Source organism: Netta rufina (assembly GCF_964035555.1).
Source record: "Netta rufina genome assembly, chromosome: 3".
In the NCBI taxonomy this organism is placed as follows: Eukaryota; Metazoa; Chordata; class Aves; order Anseriformes; family Anatidae; genus Netta; species Netta rufina.
Window position 1 is genome coordinate 121,009,955 of NC_140125.1, and position 13,751 is coordinate 121,023,705.

Genomic DNA, 13,751 nt, shown 5'->3' on the forward strand with positions numbered 1-13,751 from the left:
CTAGCTCAATTTCATGCCATTTAATGTCTTCATGGGTGTATGTGGGGAGGGGAGAGACACAAAGTGAAGATTCTCATCCTTCTGTTGAGCATCCTGCGTCAGGTCAATGAGTGGCCTGGCTTCAAGGCTCCTTGTGCGGTCCTGCGTCGGTGTGGGGAGGCCGGCATTATTTTGAAGTCAACATTAATGCTTAACTGGGGCTTAATGCACTCTTCTCGTGGGTTTGGGCCCAGGCCCTATTGTATTGAGTGGTTTTTGCAGTACCCCACCGGTGGCTCCAGCCCGGTGCCCCGGGTGCGTGCTCAGCCACCCGCGGCGTGTCCTCAGATGCAGAATGCTCTCGTGCATCCTCCCGAGTCATTTTCCACTGGAATTTGCACTGTGAGCTGGCAGATAAAACTGTCTTTCAAGTATAATGCCGGATAAGACTTCTGTGGAATCTCTGAGCAGAATCCCAGATGATTTAAGTCAATGAAACCTGTGCAGTTACCCACGCAGAGATATTGAACTGCACGAGATCAGCAGTGTGTGACCCTCACTGCCATGTATTGGTTCTGCTGCTGTGCTCCCTGCTCTCCTGGGCTTTCTGCTCAGGATTAGGATGCTGGGGAGGGGAAGGTGGCTGCTCAGATCCTGCTGCTGCTTCTTGGAGGTGGAGAACTAGGGGCAAGAAGGAGACAAAAGTGGCCCTCCTTCCTGCTCAGGCTCTTCTCATTAAAGTTTTACTCCTAATCTGTCTTCCTGAGCTCTCTGCTGTGCTTTGGGGTAATACACAAAAAGCTCACCTTGACACCAGGACCTTTTAGCATCACTGAACCCAAATACCACATGCGGATACTCCCACCTAGCAGGGAGAGCCCAGGCCGTGCCCCCGGGGTGCTGCCAGGCCCAGAGCCCCCGTGCTGTGAGGAGAGGCTGCGAGAGCTGGGGCTGCTGGGCCTGGAGCAGAGGAGGTTTTAGGATCCTATGGGAACTGAAGGAAGTGAGGAGAAGGATAAAAATGCCTGGCCCTGGCTTGTGCAGGGAACTGGTGTGTGGGATCCTACAGGAACCCTCCTGACAGCTGGTTGATGACCAGCAGCTTCTCAAAGTGCAGGTGGTGCCTTGAGGACATCGTGGTTCACAGGCAGGCATGGCAGGCTCCAGGCTGATCACCCTGCTGAGCTCAACAACAAGAAGCCAAAAGCCCTGTGGATGGAAGACATGGGGCCAAGCTACCTGCAGTAAATATGTAGAGGCACTGAGGTGGTCAGCAGCTGGACTCAATCTTTGAAGGACTCGTCCAGCAAAGCTGTTGTATTCTGAGCTTTCCATGGACATACGAGGTTATAATTGGGAAAACTTCTTTCATTTTTGTTTTTAGTGTAATTTTCTGGTCAATCATAGCATTAACTTGCATTCATGCTTAGTGAAAAGTGGAAGTAAGGCATCTTTCTTTGGCAGTCTTAAGCATCCGTCTGTCTCCTGGTGTGAATTACACTTGCCTCTTGCTCCTCTTGAAAGTGGAATGAGAGACAGAGGCACTAGGGTGTGCTTAATGAGGGCTGGGGAAGGAGGGGCCAGGTATGCTTGTCAGGAGATATTTTCTTTGCCCATACTTCTGAAATTTAAGTGTGAATTGTCTGTGAAGAACCCTAACAGTATTAGACATCAAACTTCCTTAAACTTCTTAAAATCAACCAATCAATAGTATTACAGCTGTCTCAACTTGATCTGTTTTTTTGTTTGTTTGTTTGTTTTTTGATGTTAACTGGTGTAGTTCAGGCTCCTCCTGTCTTACACGGACTTAATGGGTCGAAGTTCTGCAGATGCCCCATTTGTGCCTTCATTCATGCTAAGATGAGAGATTGCTACTGAAAAAAATGCCCAAAGTGGAAAAAAAATCATTAAGAATCTGACTCTTGTTAGGGACTTAAGCTGCAATTGATATTATGCAATTATATTTTAAAGAACAGATTTTGTCCTTGGTGCGTTTGATAAATCTCTGTGGCCGTGAGCAGGAGCTGTGCCGGTTCAGACCATGATGGTTGATTAAAGCAGTGCTGGGGTGGGTGGCTGTATGCAGTAGCTATCCACTGCCTCAGCTGTGTCTGGTTTTATTTTGGTACCTCAGAAATTTGCAAGCTTTAAGGATCTGTTTTTTCGCAAGTTCTGTATCTGCAGTACTTCAGTGGTTGCTGAAGAGCTCCCAAATGAAGGGGGTGGTGATAAAGCTCCTCTGTTACTGTAAAGCATGGCTTTCCTTCTCTTTAGGAAGTGTTATCTAGGGGCTGTGCATTTCAAATAAAATTTGGGAATTGCACTAATGCAAGTCTCCTAGAGTCTCTTTGCTCTCTGTTTTTCAGATGAGAGGACTGGTTATGAGCTGTGAGATAGTCAGGAGTGTCAGTGGTTCTTTGGTTGTATCCTAGGAGATGTTTAGATCATTAAATGTAGCTTTCTGGGCAATAGAACGCTAACACGAAAATGCAAATGAGTGATGTACTTTCAATTTACTTTGCCAGGTCCTGGAGAAGTATCCTAATACACCTATGAGCCATAAAGAGATTCTTCAAGTTATCCAGAAAGAAGGACTTAAAGAAATCAGGTAAGTTAAGCACCCATAGCAGTAAAACAGGATAACACTTTGATCCCCACTTAGTTTACTGTTAACCCCTAACTCGTGTATCTTTGGGACTAAAATGTTAAATGTCTTTAGAATTGGTGTCCAGATCTCAGGTGCCAAAAAAAGATAATCCCCAAAGTCACTGATACTTCTCACTGAGGAAGCTAGATAATGGTCATTCATTTCCAAATACATGCTGCATGCCTCTGGTCTGCAGCTTTTGTATGACATGAACAGGGTCTGATCAGGTTCAAATTCCAGTTATATAGGTAATTTTAGTTATTTTTTATTTGATCTTTGAAAAAAAGCAAACAAGTGAATAGATAGCTAATGGAAATAACCCAAAACAAGACTTAAAACTATTTAGGAAGGGAAAAAAAAAAAAAAGCAGCCTCAGTTACAATTTATTTGAAAACTCTTATGCTATTTCTAGTATTCATCTGCAGGATCGTGCTTTTCTGTTTTAGAGATCTTACTGTCCTGCACAAGGAGTGTATTGTGCATTTGAGTGCCCCTTTTTCCCAGTACACAACTCAGGTGTTCCTGATCTGACCTGCTGTAAAAGTAATTCAGATGACAAATCTGGAACTGCTGTTACCAGAGCTTAACTCGTGAGTCCTTGCTCATAGACATCTCCCTGATGAGCCGGACAGGTTTAGTTGTTGATATGCAGAGCTACTATGAAGCAGAAAATACTTATTTTCTGAGAGGGGGAAAAAAAAAGAAAAGAGGATTGGATGCCAGCTCATCTATTTTGGAATGACACAACCATCCTGAATTAGACTTAATTATCTTCCCCATTCCCCTTTGCCAGATTAATACAGCAATACAGATGCTTTTCAGGAAGTACAGAAGGGCCCAAGTGTAGATAACAAGATCTTCCACACCAGTTATGGACAACATAATAGTATTGTCCCCTCTGGAAATTTGTCAGCTTATTTTAAAGTAAGGAATCCCAATTGTCCTTATTTAGCTCTAAAGGATGTGACAAAAGCAGGGTGTAATTCCTGTCCTGACAGTGCACATCATCATGGGGCAGTACCACATCTGGTGGTATCAGAGGCTCACCAGCCTTAGGACAGCTTCAATATCAAACAAACCAAATGCTGTTAATCTGTCAAAGGCACCTCCACGAGCAGGAGGAGCTGCCCAGCATGGCTACCACCCTGCCAGAGACAGGAATGCAGTGGTCTGTATTGGTGGTCACGGAGTCCAGCAAGCAGTAGGCACTTACAAGTCACAAACCCTTGGAGCAATTCAGAACTCTGCTTTTGGGCAGAGCCCTAGGCAGGAGCTCTGATGTGGTGCAGAAGATCCAGTCTAGCTCGCAAGATTAGATTTGGGAGTGAAAGGTCCCCCCAAAAAAAAGGAAGGGCAGAAATGCCCTGCCATGCACTGGCAGTTGATTTGGGGTTTCGCCTGAGCTGCCAGTAAGTTCTTTCCTTTTCTAAAAGCTGCTGCTGAGCATCAGGAGACTGCAAACTCCACAGTACCTCAAATACCAAAAGGTGTTGGTGGGAGCTGTCAGATGCTAAACTTGATTTCTCTAGTTCAGCTACTCATCTTCTGATCCATCCACGTTTGGATGCCATGCAGTGATCTTTCCTCTTAAATATTAGCGTGATATAGTAAAGCTTCATTTAGGTTAAGACTTAACAGTTTTTAAGCAGTTCAGCTTCAGTTCCTAACAGTAATGTTTGTCCATTGGTGGCTGCGCTGAGCTTCTGATAAGTCAAAGCCTGTGACAGACAGACTTAGCACAAATCAGCATTTTTTTAAAGGAAAAGGCATGTTAGATAAGATGTAAAAGTTGTCAGATGAGCGTGTGTAGCTCACCAGATCTTCAGTCTTTCATGTGGAAGTTCTGGCAGGAAACCATGGCAAAGCCTTCAAGAGCAGATTACAGCAATTTCCCTGTGCTGTTGTCTTGAGATAGCAAGCAGCTGCGAGACTCCCAGGTTGGTGGAAATGGTGTGTGAGTTTGCAGGCAGGACATAAGCTTTCCTGTTCGTGTGTACCAAGGCATCCGATTTTTAAATTTTCTCGGTGCTATTTGCTTTTAATTTAAAGAAAAACAGATTTTTGGTAGCAAGCTATGCACACCAGAACCTCTTAAACCATGTCAGTTTTGACTGCAATGCTTTTTTATTTCACAGTCTATTTTGTATATCTGTAGATACATCTGTCTTTTAATCTCAAATTCCAGATAGGAAATTAGTTTTAGAAGAGACAAGTTACTTTCCTGTGGGTTTTCTGAAATGAGGCAGAGAATGGGGAGCCCACTAGTGCCCAGCAGTCATTTGTTTGGCCACAGGTCAGGTCTCTCTTGCTTTCATTCCTGTTGTGCTGCTGCTTGGTAGAAGCTTGAGGGCAGGTTGGCAAAGTTCAGAGGACTGGAAGTGCTGGCCCTCTTGTAGGGGATTTGGAACTGCAGGACGAAGGATGGGAGTTGAACTGAGTGTGGAGAAACTGGGAAGAGTGACTTCTGTTACTGCAGGACGAGGCTGTTTTTTTGGGAAGAGGTTAGGTATTTTATAAGATGTTTTTCTGGATCAACACAGATACCTTGAGTGATACTGGCTGCTGATCTTGCCTTTTTTTGTAATTTTATCCTAGTACTTGAGTAAGCAATTTAAATCGTGATTTTAAAGGCCAGCCCAGGACCAGTACTCTGTGTCTCTTTTGGAGACCTTAGGCATCCTGAAGCCAGAGACCTATCTTTCTTGTGTGATCTGTTATCCTGATTTTCTTTATTTGCCTATTTTGGCAGGCTGTCTTAATCGTTTGAGGTCCTTTCCTACAGGTCATTGCTTGTAAACTGCAAAAATAGAACTCATTTAAAAAAAAAAATACTCAATGAATTGGCAGTGTAACCACATCTGGCTTTGGTTTCCAGCATCCTATGTTGCCTTATCTCTGTGCTGGCAACGTAGCTTGGACGAGCCTGAGCTTGCTGGGACGTGCTTTCACACAAGGCTTTGAAGATGCACAGGATTGTGGTGCTGACCCAGCAACACCAGCTGTATAAGTTCCCTAAACCTGAGTGCGTAGGATAGGAGGGCAGCAAGAGGCAACGACAGAATCATGTTTGTTTGAAGATAAGTAGCTGTTGTTTAAAAAACTGTTAGCTTGTCACTGAGTTTCTTTAATCTCCTTGGGTTTGTTGGTGTGAGTGCCCAAAGACTTGGCATCTTTGGAGGCTATCTTCCTTAGACTTTTTCTCTTAATAGCTGTGAATGTTCTGTTTTTGGGGGAGTTTACAGAGGAGGCTGTGTAAGAAAAAAAAAAAAAATACCAGTGTGAGCCTCAGTCCATGCTTTGCCTAAATGCGAATGAGTTGGTGTTTGAACAGGGAAGCACATCTAATCTCAGTGAAATTAAAAGCATGGGGCTCTGGTACTCTGCTGCTTTTGAATATTCTTCTGAGTTTGTTACATGAAGAAACCCGAACAAACTCCTGAATCAATTTTGGAAAAAAACATAGAAGCCAAATTCCCCTTTTCAGTGGTCCTGTTTGGACTAGAGATAAATGTGCTGTAACTGGAGTGGTTTCAAGTTTCTCCTGCCCTCCAGGTGGTGCTCAGTGTGTGCCTCTCATTGACATGGCTCCTTCCAAATGCCCTGCAAGATGCTCTGCACATCCAGCTCAAGGCATCCCTGGGGAGGTGACTTCCATCCTGAGAAGGTGGAAGCTCTGTGAGCAGGGCTCTGAGTGAGCTGCCAGCTCTGTAGCTTCAGACTTCCATAAGGGTTCTTAACTGGTTTCCCCTATTTCTCTCCTATTTTGCTATCTGCAAATCAGAAGCCTGCTGTACTTCTGTGGTTAGTCTGTCCTCTGTGAGCTGGTAATGTGAGCAGTGTTTCTTCCTAACCAGTGAGGAAGACAATATTGATTACCCTCATCCAAAGCAAACATGGGCTTTTAGTTTATGGGTAGCTCAGAGAGGTGTCAGGCTTATTTCTGCAGTAGCTTGTGTACTACAAAGTGAGCATCCCCCTGACTGGGGGAAGATCCTCTACTTGCTCACTCTCTTGCAAGAGGAGAACTGAAGAGGATGAACTTGATGCCGGTGATCAGCTCTCTCATTGACCGGTCTCAGAAACGTGCTGGTGGCAGGAGGAGGGAAGCTGTTTGCTGCAGAATATTCTTGTCTCAGTCTCGTCAGCTAAGGAGCAGTGAAGTGACTCTCCTCCTTCTTGGCAGAACACTTTGCCACTAAAATACTTTACAGCTGTTCTCCAGTGCTTTGTTGATGTCCTTATCTTCTGCTGCAGAGCTAGGAGAGAATCCAGGGCTGGGGGAGCTGAGCTCCGTGGTTCTTGGGGCTTGGTTCTGGTAGAGTCTTCCTCCAGCATAACCCTTCTCCGAGAACTGAACCCAGGTACACAGGCAAATACCCACCCCGGGAGGGGGATTTTGAAGGATGCAGGGTTTTTAAAGGCTTTTAAGTTTTGGAAAGGATGAAGTTCCTGTTGGATCCCACTGACTCTGGGTGTGAGGACAAATTATCTCAACAGGGAAAGGGGGTCTCTGTAAGAGCTGCTTCTGTCCAAACTGCTGGATTTACCTCTTTGTGAAAGCTGCTCTTTTAAGCCATTGTGAGCCTGGAGTAGAAGTCTAGGCAGAAAGTCTCCTATGGAGAAAATATATTGGGGGGGGAAAAAATCATTAAAAAAAAAAAGTAAAACTGAAACTATCCAACAGCGGAAGAGACGTGCATCCTGTGTCTGGCAGATAGCGTGACGGCCTCTTGTTCGAGCTGGTGCCTGACCCTTCTGGAGAGGGAGCTGCACAGGGCTGGGCTGCTCTGCACAGCCACTGTGAGGGTGTAAGTCTTGGATATGATTACATTGATCATTTTACCTCCCAAAAAGCAGATCTTACAACCCATTTCCTCTGTAGGTTCTGAACTCCTCCAGCGTTGTCACAAGTCCAGAGGGTGGTCAGTGTAGGTGGAATCCTGCAAAACACTCCGTAATGGCTTTGGACACTTCTTGCTTTCAAGAAATGAAGTGTTTCCATCAGCTCAGTCTGGTTCTTGTCAGAACTTTAGTTGAGAAACATTTATATGTAATCACCCACCTTTTAGACATGCCTGGCTCGTGCAGGATTATCTTGGTAGAACTTCTGATAGTCCGTGTGGTGATTTCTTGGAGCAAGCATGCCCAGAGAGAAATCCAGTTGTTATTTCAAGTTAAGCAGTAAGTTAGATTCACAGCCCTAAGCACAGAGTGTGGCCTGCAGAGTACATGATATAACCAACTAATTAAGTTCTCTCGAGAGGTGGGAAGTAGCTTTTGGTTATAAGCATGTGCAAAAGAGACTTTGGGATGAGTGTCTTCATCCTTGATGTCCGGTGCCTCACTGGATGTACGTGTCCATAGTCAAAACACCAAGGAAAGAAATTGCTACGCTGTCTGCTTGCTACCTCTCTTTAATGAAGGTCTGCACACTGACAGCTTAAAGCTGTCAATATTTTGAAGAGCTATTTGTACTGATGAGCTGTTACGGAGAGCTCAGCTTCTGACAGAGGAAATCTGCATAGGTCAGAACAGCCTTTGCTGTGGTGCTCCTAAAATTGTTGTTCTTAAAACAGCTCCAGGCTGTTTGATATGTTGGTGAACTCATATCTAGTTTTGTTTTTTGTCCTCTGATCTGATCAGAGGGCTGAGAAGTACCTGAGAGGGGAAGCAAGGACCAGGAGGCTTGCATCTTCTGCTCTTGTTTCTTGCCTCAGTTCCTTGTGGCAGCAGGAAGCTGGAAAACTGGAAAGTGACGTGCTGAAGCCAGGAAGCTTATTTAAAGTGTACTTTCCTGCCTCTGCTCTGTCATGGGCTTGGCTGGAATGGGGTAAATGAGGTGGGAATGGTGTGTGCCTGGGAGGACCTTCCGGACCTGCTCACGGGAGGCAGCAGATGTGGCACACTTGGTTTGTTTGCTGTAGCAATTTATCCAAATAAAGCTTTACACAACTCCATAAAATCAGATTTAGATCTAAATTTGCCTGGTGATTGCTGCAGCATCTCTCAACGTGAGGGCCAGGTAATATAAAGCTTGCAAAAAAACCCCAAACTTTTCTCTGTAGACTGCTCTGAAGTCTTTGAAACCACTTGCTGTTGGTAACCACACCAGGAAGCTTCTGGAGCTCACTCTGCTTGCACCACAGCACGTTTCAAAGCTATTTTATCCAGAGCTGCTTCTCAGAATCTGGTGGTTTGCATTCTGCTGTGTTCGTTTCTGCTGATAGCTCACATGTGGAGGAGCCAGACTTCGTGGAGAAGCCCAGTGCTAGACAGAGGCGATGAGCACAAACCACAGGGTGGGAGACTCGGACTAGATAGGAAAAAATCTTCACTATGGGGTGGTAAACCACTAGAGCAGGGCCAGGGAAGGCTTCTCCCTGCACGGGAGGTATTCAGAGCTGGGCTGGACAAAGCCCTGAGACACTTGGCGTGCTCCTGCTTTGAGCTGGAGGTTGGGCCTGTGACCTCCAGAGGTTCCTCCCAACCTCCAGAGGTTCCTCCCAGTCTGAATTGCTCCAGTTCCTGGTTCCCAGCCTCGAGCTCTGGGGGAGAGATGGCCTTTTGGCCTCAGTGCTTCTTATAAGGCTGAGTCACTGCAATACCTCAAGGCCTTTACGGGCTTCTTTGTGGAAAGAGTGCAGTTAAAAGTGCTGTTTCTCATGGGTGACCGGAGGTATGATACTGCAAATAGGTGGTGCTGGGTTAGTACAAAGCAGTTTTGCTTTTCCTCCCTTTACTTTTCCTCCCTTTCAGTGTGCGAAGTTACAAGTTTTGGGCTGGCGTGGAAGGCCCTGTAGCTAGCTGAAGCTGTCAGCTGACAAACATTTAAGTTACTTTACAAAATCTTTAATCCACAGTTTCTTTGAATTTAATCTTCAAATGAGCTGGAACAATCGGGGTTCAAGTTGTATAGGTTTAGTAGTATTTAGTAATACTGAGTGTGTGGCAGGGCCTTTCACGCTTCATTCCTGAGAACCACCAGGGTTGGGTCATCTCCACCTCTCTGCTGTTTCTGGTCAGGTTGCTTTCATTCAGCTGGAAGATAACTATTATAAATGTCCATAAAGGTATTGCTGACCTCTCTACATCTGAACTGTGGGAGCCTTTCCCGATGGGAAATGGGCATTTGGAAGCAGGTGCATTAGCCCCAGCCTTACTGGCAGGCTGGCTTTAATTGCAAGCCCCTTCATCAGCGTGCTTTTGTTAATTGCTGTAAGTGCTCAAGAGGAGGGCTGGAGCAGAGGGCAATAATTGCTGGGACAGTAAGGTCTTGCATTTTTTTTTTTTTTTAGTCAGTTACAAAGCTGGATTTGGCTTTTTCTGAAGGAAATTACCAACTCTCAGCTTATTTTCAGCTGAAGTTCACCAGAACATCACACTCTTTGAGGTACTCGTGATACCTTTTCTAGTGAAGTGGAATTTGTGCGTGAAACCTCTGGTGTAAAGTACAGGCTAAAGCCGTTCTGGGTCAAGTGGCTGTCAGCATTCATTGTGTCTGAGGGCCGCAGGTGGTGTTTGGTGGAGGGAGGGTGTTCTGGGCTGTGTTTTCAGGTAGTTTTTCTCTAGGGCTAGCAGCACGTGTGGCAAGGGGCCTTGTGGCCTTCTGTGCCTCCTGTCGTTTGGGGTTCTGCTACTGGGGTTCCCCTTGAGGCCCAGCTGAGTGCTCGGCCTCTACCAGCCCCAGGTGACCTCAGGGTGCTTATAAAAAGCTTTCTTAGTGCTAGAAACCCCCGTAGCTCGTTTCTGTTCATCTGCAGGGCAGTGGGAATGGCAGCCTGCAGGCTATCACGTCTTTCAGGTGTGTTTTGTGAATCTTCGCAGGCAGTGCCCGTACTTCACCTGGAGCCTGCCTTGGTGGCTTGTAGGCCGCAGAGTGAAAAGTTGTTGATCCTGAGGGATGCCTTGGGTCCAGCAAACCCCACAGGACTTGGCCTCATTAGTGTTTAAACGTTGAAGTCATCAGCTCTGCACCATTCAGTATCTGCAGAAGGATAGAGATGAGTTGGTAGATGACGTAAATAATGCATGTAGGGAAAAACGCTGGTTTGAAAAAGAGTAGTTTGAAGACTTACAGAATCATAGAATGGCTTCAGTTAGAAGGGACCTCAGAGATCATCTAAATCCAACCATAAGATTGGAATTCAGGAGGATGGCTATATAGAAAGAAGTTGAAGAGGATGAAGGAAGAAGAATAGGAAGAGGTGAAGAGGATGGTTATATAGAAAGATCATGTTACCATTAGCAGGAAACGCCTTAATTATGTTAGGAGAAAGTCCAGCTAGGTGACTTTCCATAGCAGTCACTTACGTAAAGGTATCAAATCCCTGACCAACCACATCTTCCACTTCTCTTATCCGGAGACTAGAATAGTAGCAGGTTTTGCTGGCTCCTCAAAATAAAATTATACATTCATTTTTATCACGTGAGAGCGTAACAGCCATTGCAGGGAGAAATGTGGGGTGTAACACTCCAATGATGAGCGCTACAGGAATCTAACAAGTTGGCATTGTCTTCTGGAAAACACTGGGGCTGAGATCTCAGCAAGCAGCTAGATGTAGGACTTCCCTTCAGTTTGAACCAGCCCACAGCCCTGTAGCAGACAAAGAGTGGGGGGACACCAGAAATTTTGAAGTCTTAATTCTGTGCCCCAAAAGCCTTAGAGGAAGGTTCCTGTACATGAATTTGTCCTTTAAAACCAGAAAGCGCTAATCATTTTTGCATAGGCCCTCAAGGGGCACACAGATAAGTATCTTACCTATGGACACTGCTAAAGTGAAGCTGATAAAGTGCTGTAAACCTGAAGCTTTTGCTTACACATGTAAACAATATCTAAGGGCTTTTTGACCTCATCCAGGACTCAGTGTATGATGTCAATCTAGTAATGTTCCTGTAGGTCAGATCCAGTTGTCATATCGGTCTTAGCAGACCAGTAATTAAAGCTTATAAAGAAATTCAACTTGAGCGAGTGCTGAAGAGCACTGCAGCATTCTGCAGGCTGCTCCTGATCCAAGGGTCTCCAGTGCCCTCTGCTACACCCGGATACAAATGCAGCTCCATCCCAGCTCACTGGCACCACCCAGGTTTTCAGGGCACCATGTTTTGATCTTGCACAAATTCTCAGGAACTTTGAGTGTTGGTGTTTAATAATTGGCTTTATCACAAAAAAATCTTGTAGCCAATTCTATCCCCACCAAAAAAAAAAAAAAAAGAAAAACCACCACCAAAACCAGCCCCTCTCTCCTTTCCTCTGCTCTCCTCCATCCCCCATCAGTGGGAATACTAAAATGGAGCAAGCAGTGTGTTAGTCTGCATTATTAATGACTTGGCCAGCCCATGGATTTACCCTTGGGAACGCTGCTGAGATGATGCTGTACATGTGGCACAACCAATGAATTGCTCACAGACTGTCTTGCTCCTCTGGGTTGTAGGGCTGCTGCTGTACCCACAGCTGTGGGCCTAATTTGGGAAAGAAAAGTGAACTTCTGTCAACTTCTGTAAGGTGCCTGGCCACATATGGGACCTCTAAAGGGTCAGCGTGACTTCTAATAGAAGTTCACTAACCGGAGGGTTTGGAAGTTACCTGGGGTTGGTGCATCTATGCCAGTTTCTTAGAAAGTAAGCTAAAAAAAGCCTGACGGGTGCACATCTTCCATACTTATGTGTATGATAGAGCCTAGCTTGTAGTATTGCTGCAGATCTGCCCAAAGCTTTCTTAATTTGGTTCTGGTGGATGGGGAGGAGGGTTCGTATTAATGGTTAGATGATTGTTTTGCTAAAGTTTTTAAAGGGGTGTTTCTCTCCTTTTTTTGGGTTGCACTCCAACTCCAGAAGGTAAGAACCACTGCTGATTGTTCTAAAGCTACTGTTCTGTATTAACGCAAGCTGCAAAAGCCTTAATTAAAGAGCAACTGCTTGTTTCACACAGACTTAGAAACCAAGAAATAGTAGTAAAACTAGTGTTAATGCTTCTCTTACCTTAATCTACCTTTCCTGCATGCAGTTTGCATTAGCATTTGAGTGTAATGCAAACGTGAAATCTTAATCTGCTTGCAAGTCTGTGGAAAATACCAGGCTAATAGCATGTGAATGCTTAATGTCTCATAAATTAACATCGCTGTCCGGAATTTGTGGGGAGGGGGTGCTTGATTTGCATGATGTTTTTGTGCATCTTTGTCCCGGGGTCATTTGGCAGAGTATATGGGCTGAAACAATCTAATGCATAGAATAAAACTGCTTTTCTAAATCATAAATGTGTGTTAACACGCTTCAAGTCGGTACTGTGGTATCTGCTTACAACCTCTCTCTCCTGTGACACTTCAGTAGATCTAAACCTATTGTTTTTAAAAAATCATATTTTAATTTACTAATAAGCCAAAAGCTAATTTGTGTGAATGTCTGATTCAAATGGAACGTGGGGAAGAAGGGATGCTCAAAAGAACAAAACGGGGGAAAACCCTCACCCTTAAACACAGCCGAGCCCGGGCCTTTTATCGAGTTCCGTGCACTTGCAGTGACAATGTGAAATGGAGATGCTCCCTGTCAGATGCACTTTATATTAAGCTTCCATTTACAGCAGAGGATAATTAACTCTTCTGTGGTGTCCGGGTTGCTGAGTGCTACCACGCTGACTTGGTGTAACAGCACCGACTCCGTGCAGTGTTCCTGCACGAGCCGTGGCAGCAGGCACCAGCTCTGCAGGATGCTCTGGAGCCAGAGGTGGTCCTGGGGTGGAAGCTGCTGGGTGTGCACACAGAGGAACAGTGTAAATGACACCTGAAAAATGGAGCTTTAATATAAAGTAGCCTATTAACAGATAAATACACCTTGCATGATGTTCTGAGTGCAAGCGTGAGGTCAAATACTGCACGGATGAAAATTTTGCAGTGTTTCAATCCAGTATCCCATCCATAGATGACTGGACAAAATGATTCAGTCACATTTTGTTTTCAAATCAGAACAAATCCCCTTGCTTCCCGAGGTTGCAGGGGTAAGGCTGATTGGAAAGGATTACGTAGTGGAATTGGAAGCAGGGAAAGAAAAAACGCTCTCACCTCCTTCTCCCATTGAACAGGCAGCTGCTCGCAGTAGGGATGTCTCGTCTTAACCTTGTGTGCATTTACCA

General features: G+C 45.1%; 1 protein-coding gene across 2 annotated transcripts in view; it reads left to right on the forward strand.

The window, feature by feature from the left end:
- The window catches only part of ASXL2 (ASXL transcriptional regulator 2), a 100,754-nt gene that overhangs the window by 18,588 nt on the left and 68,415 nt on the right, over nt 1–13,751 (forward strand). Inside the window, exons 2-3 of one of the 2 annotated variants that reach the window (XM_084284545.1) lie at nt 2,505–2,587; nt 12,417–12,460. Coding sequence is in view for 1 of the 2 variants with exons in the window: in XM_084284544.1 (XP_084140670.1) it covers nt 2,505–2,587 (83 nt within the window). In the remaining variant the exon portion in view is untranslated. The remainder of the gene's footprint in view (nt 1–2,504; nt 2,588–12,416; nt 12,461–13,751) is intronic. The other variant, XM_084284544.1, reaches the window with a different exon arrangement.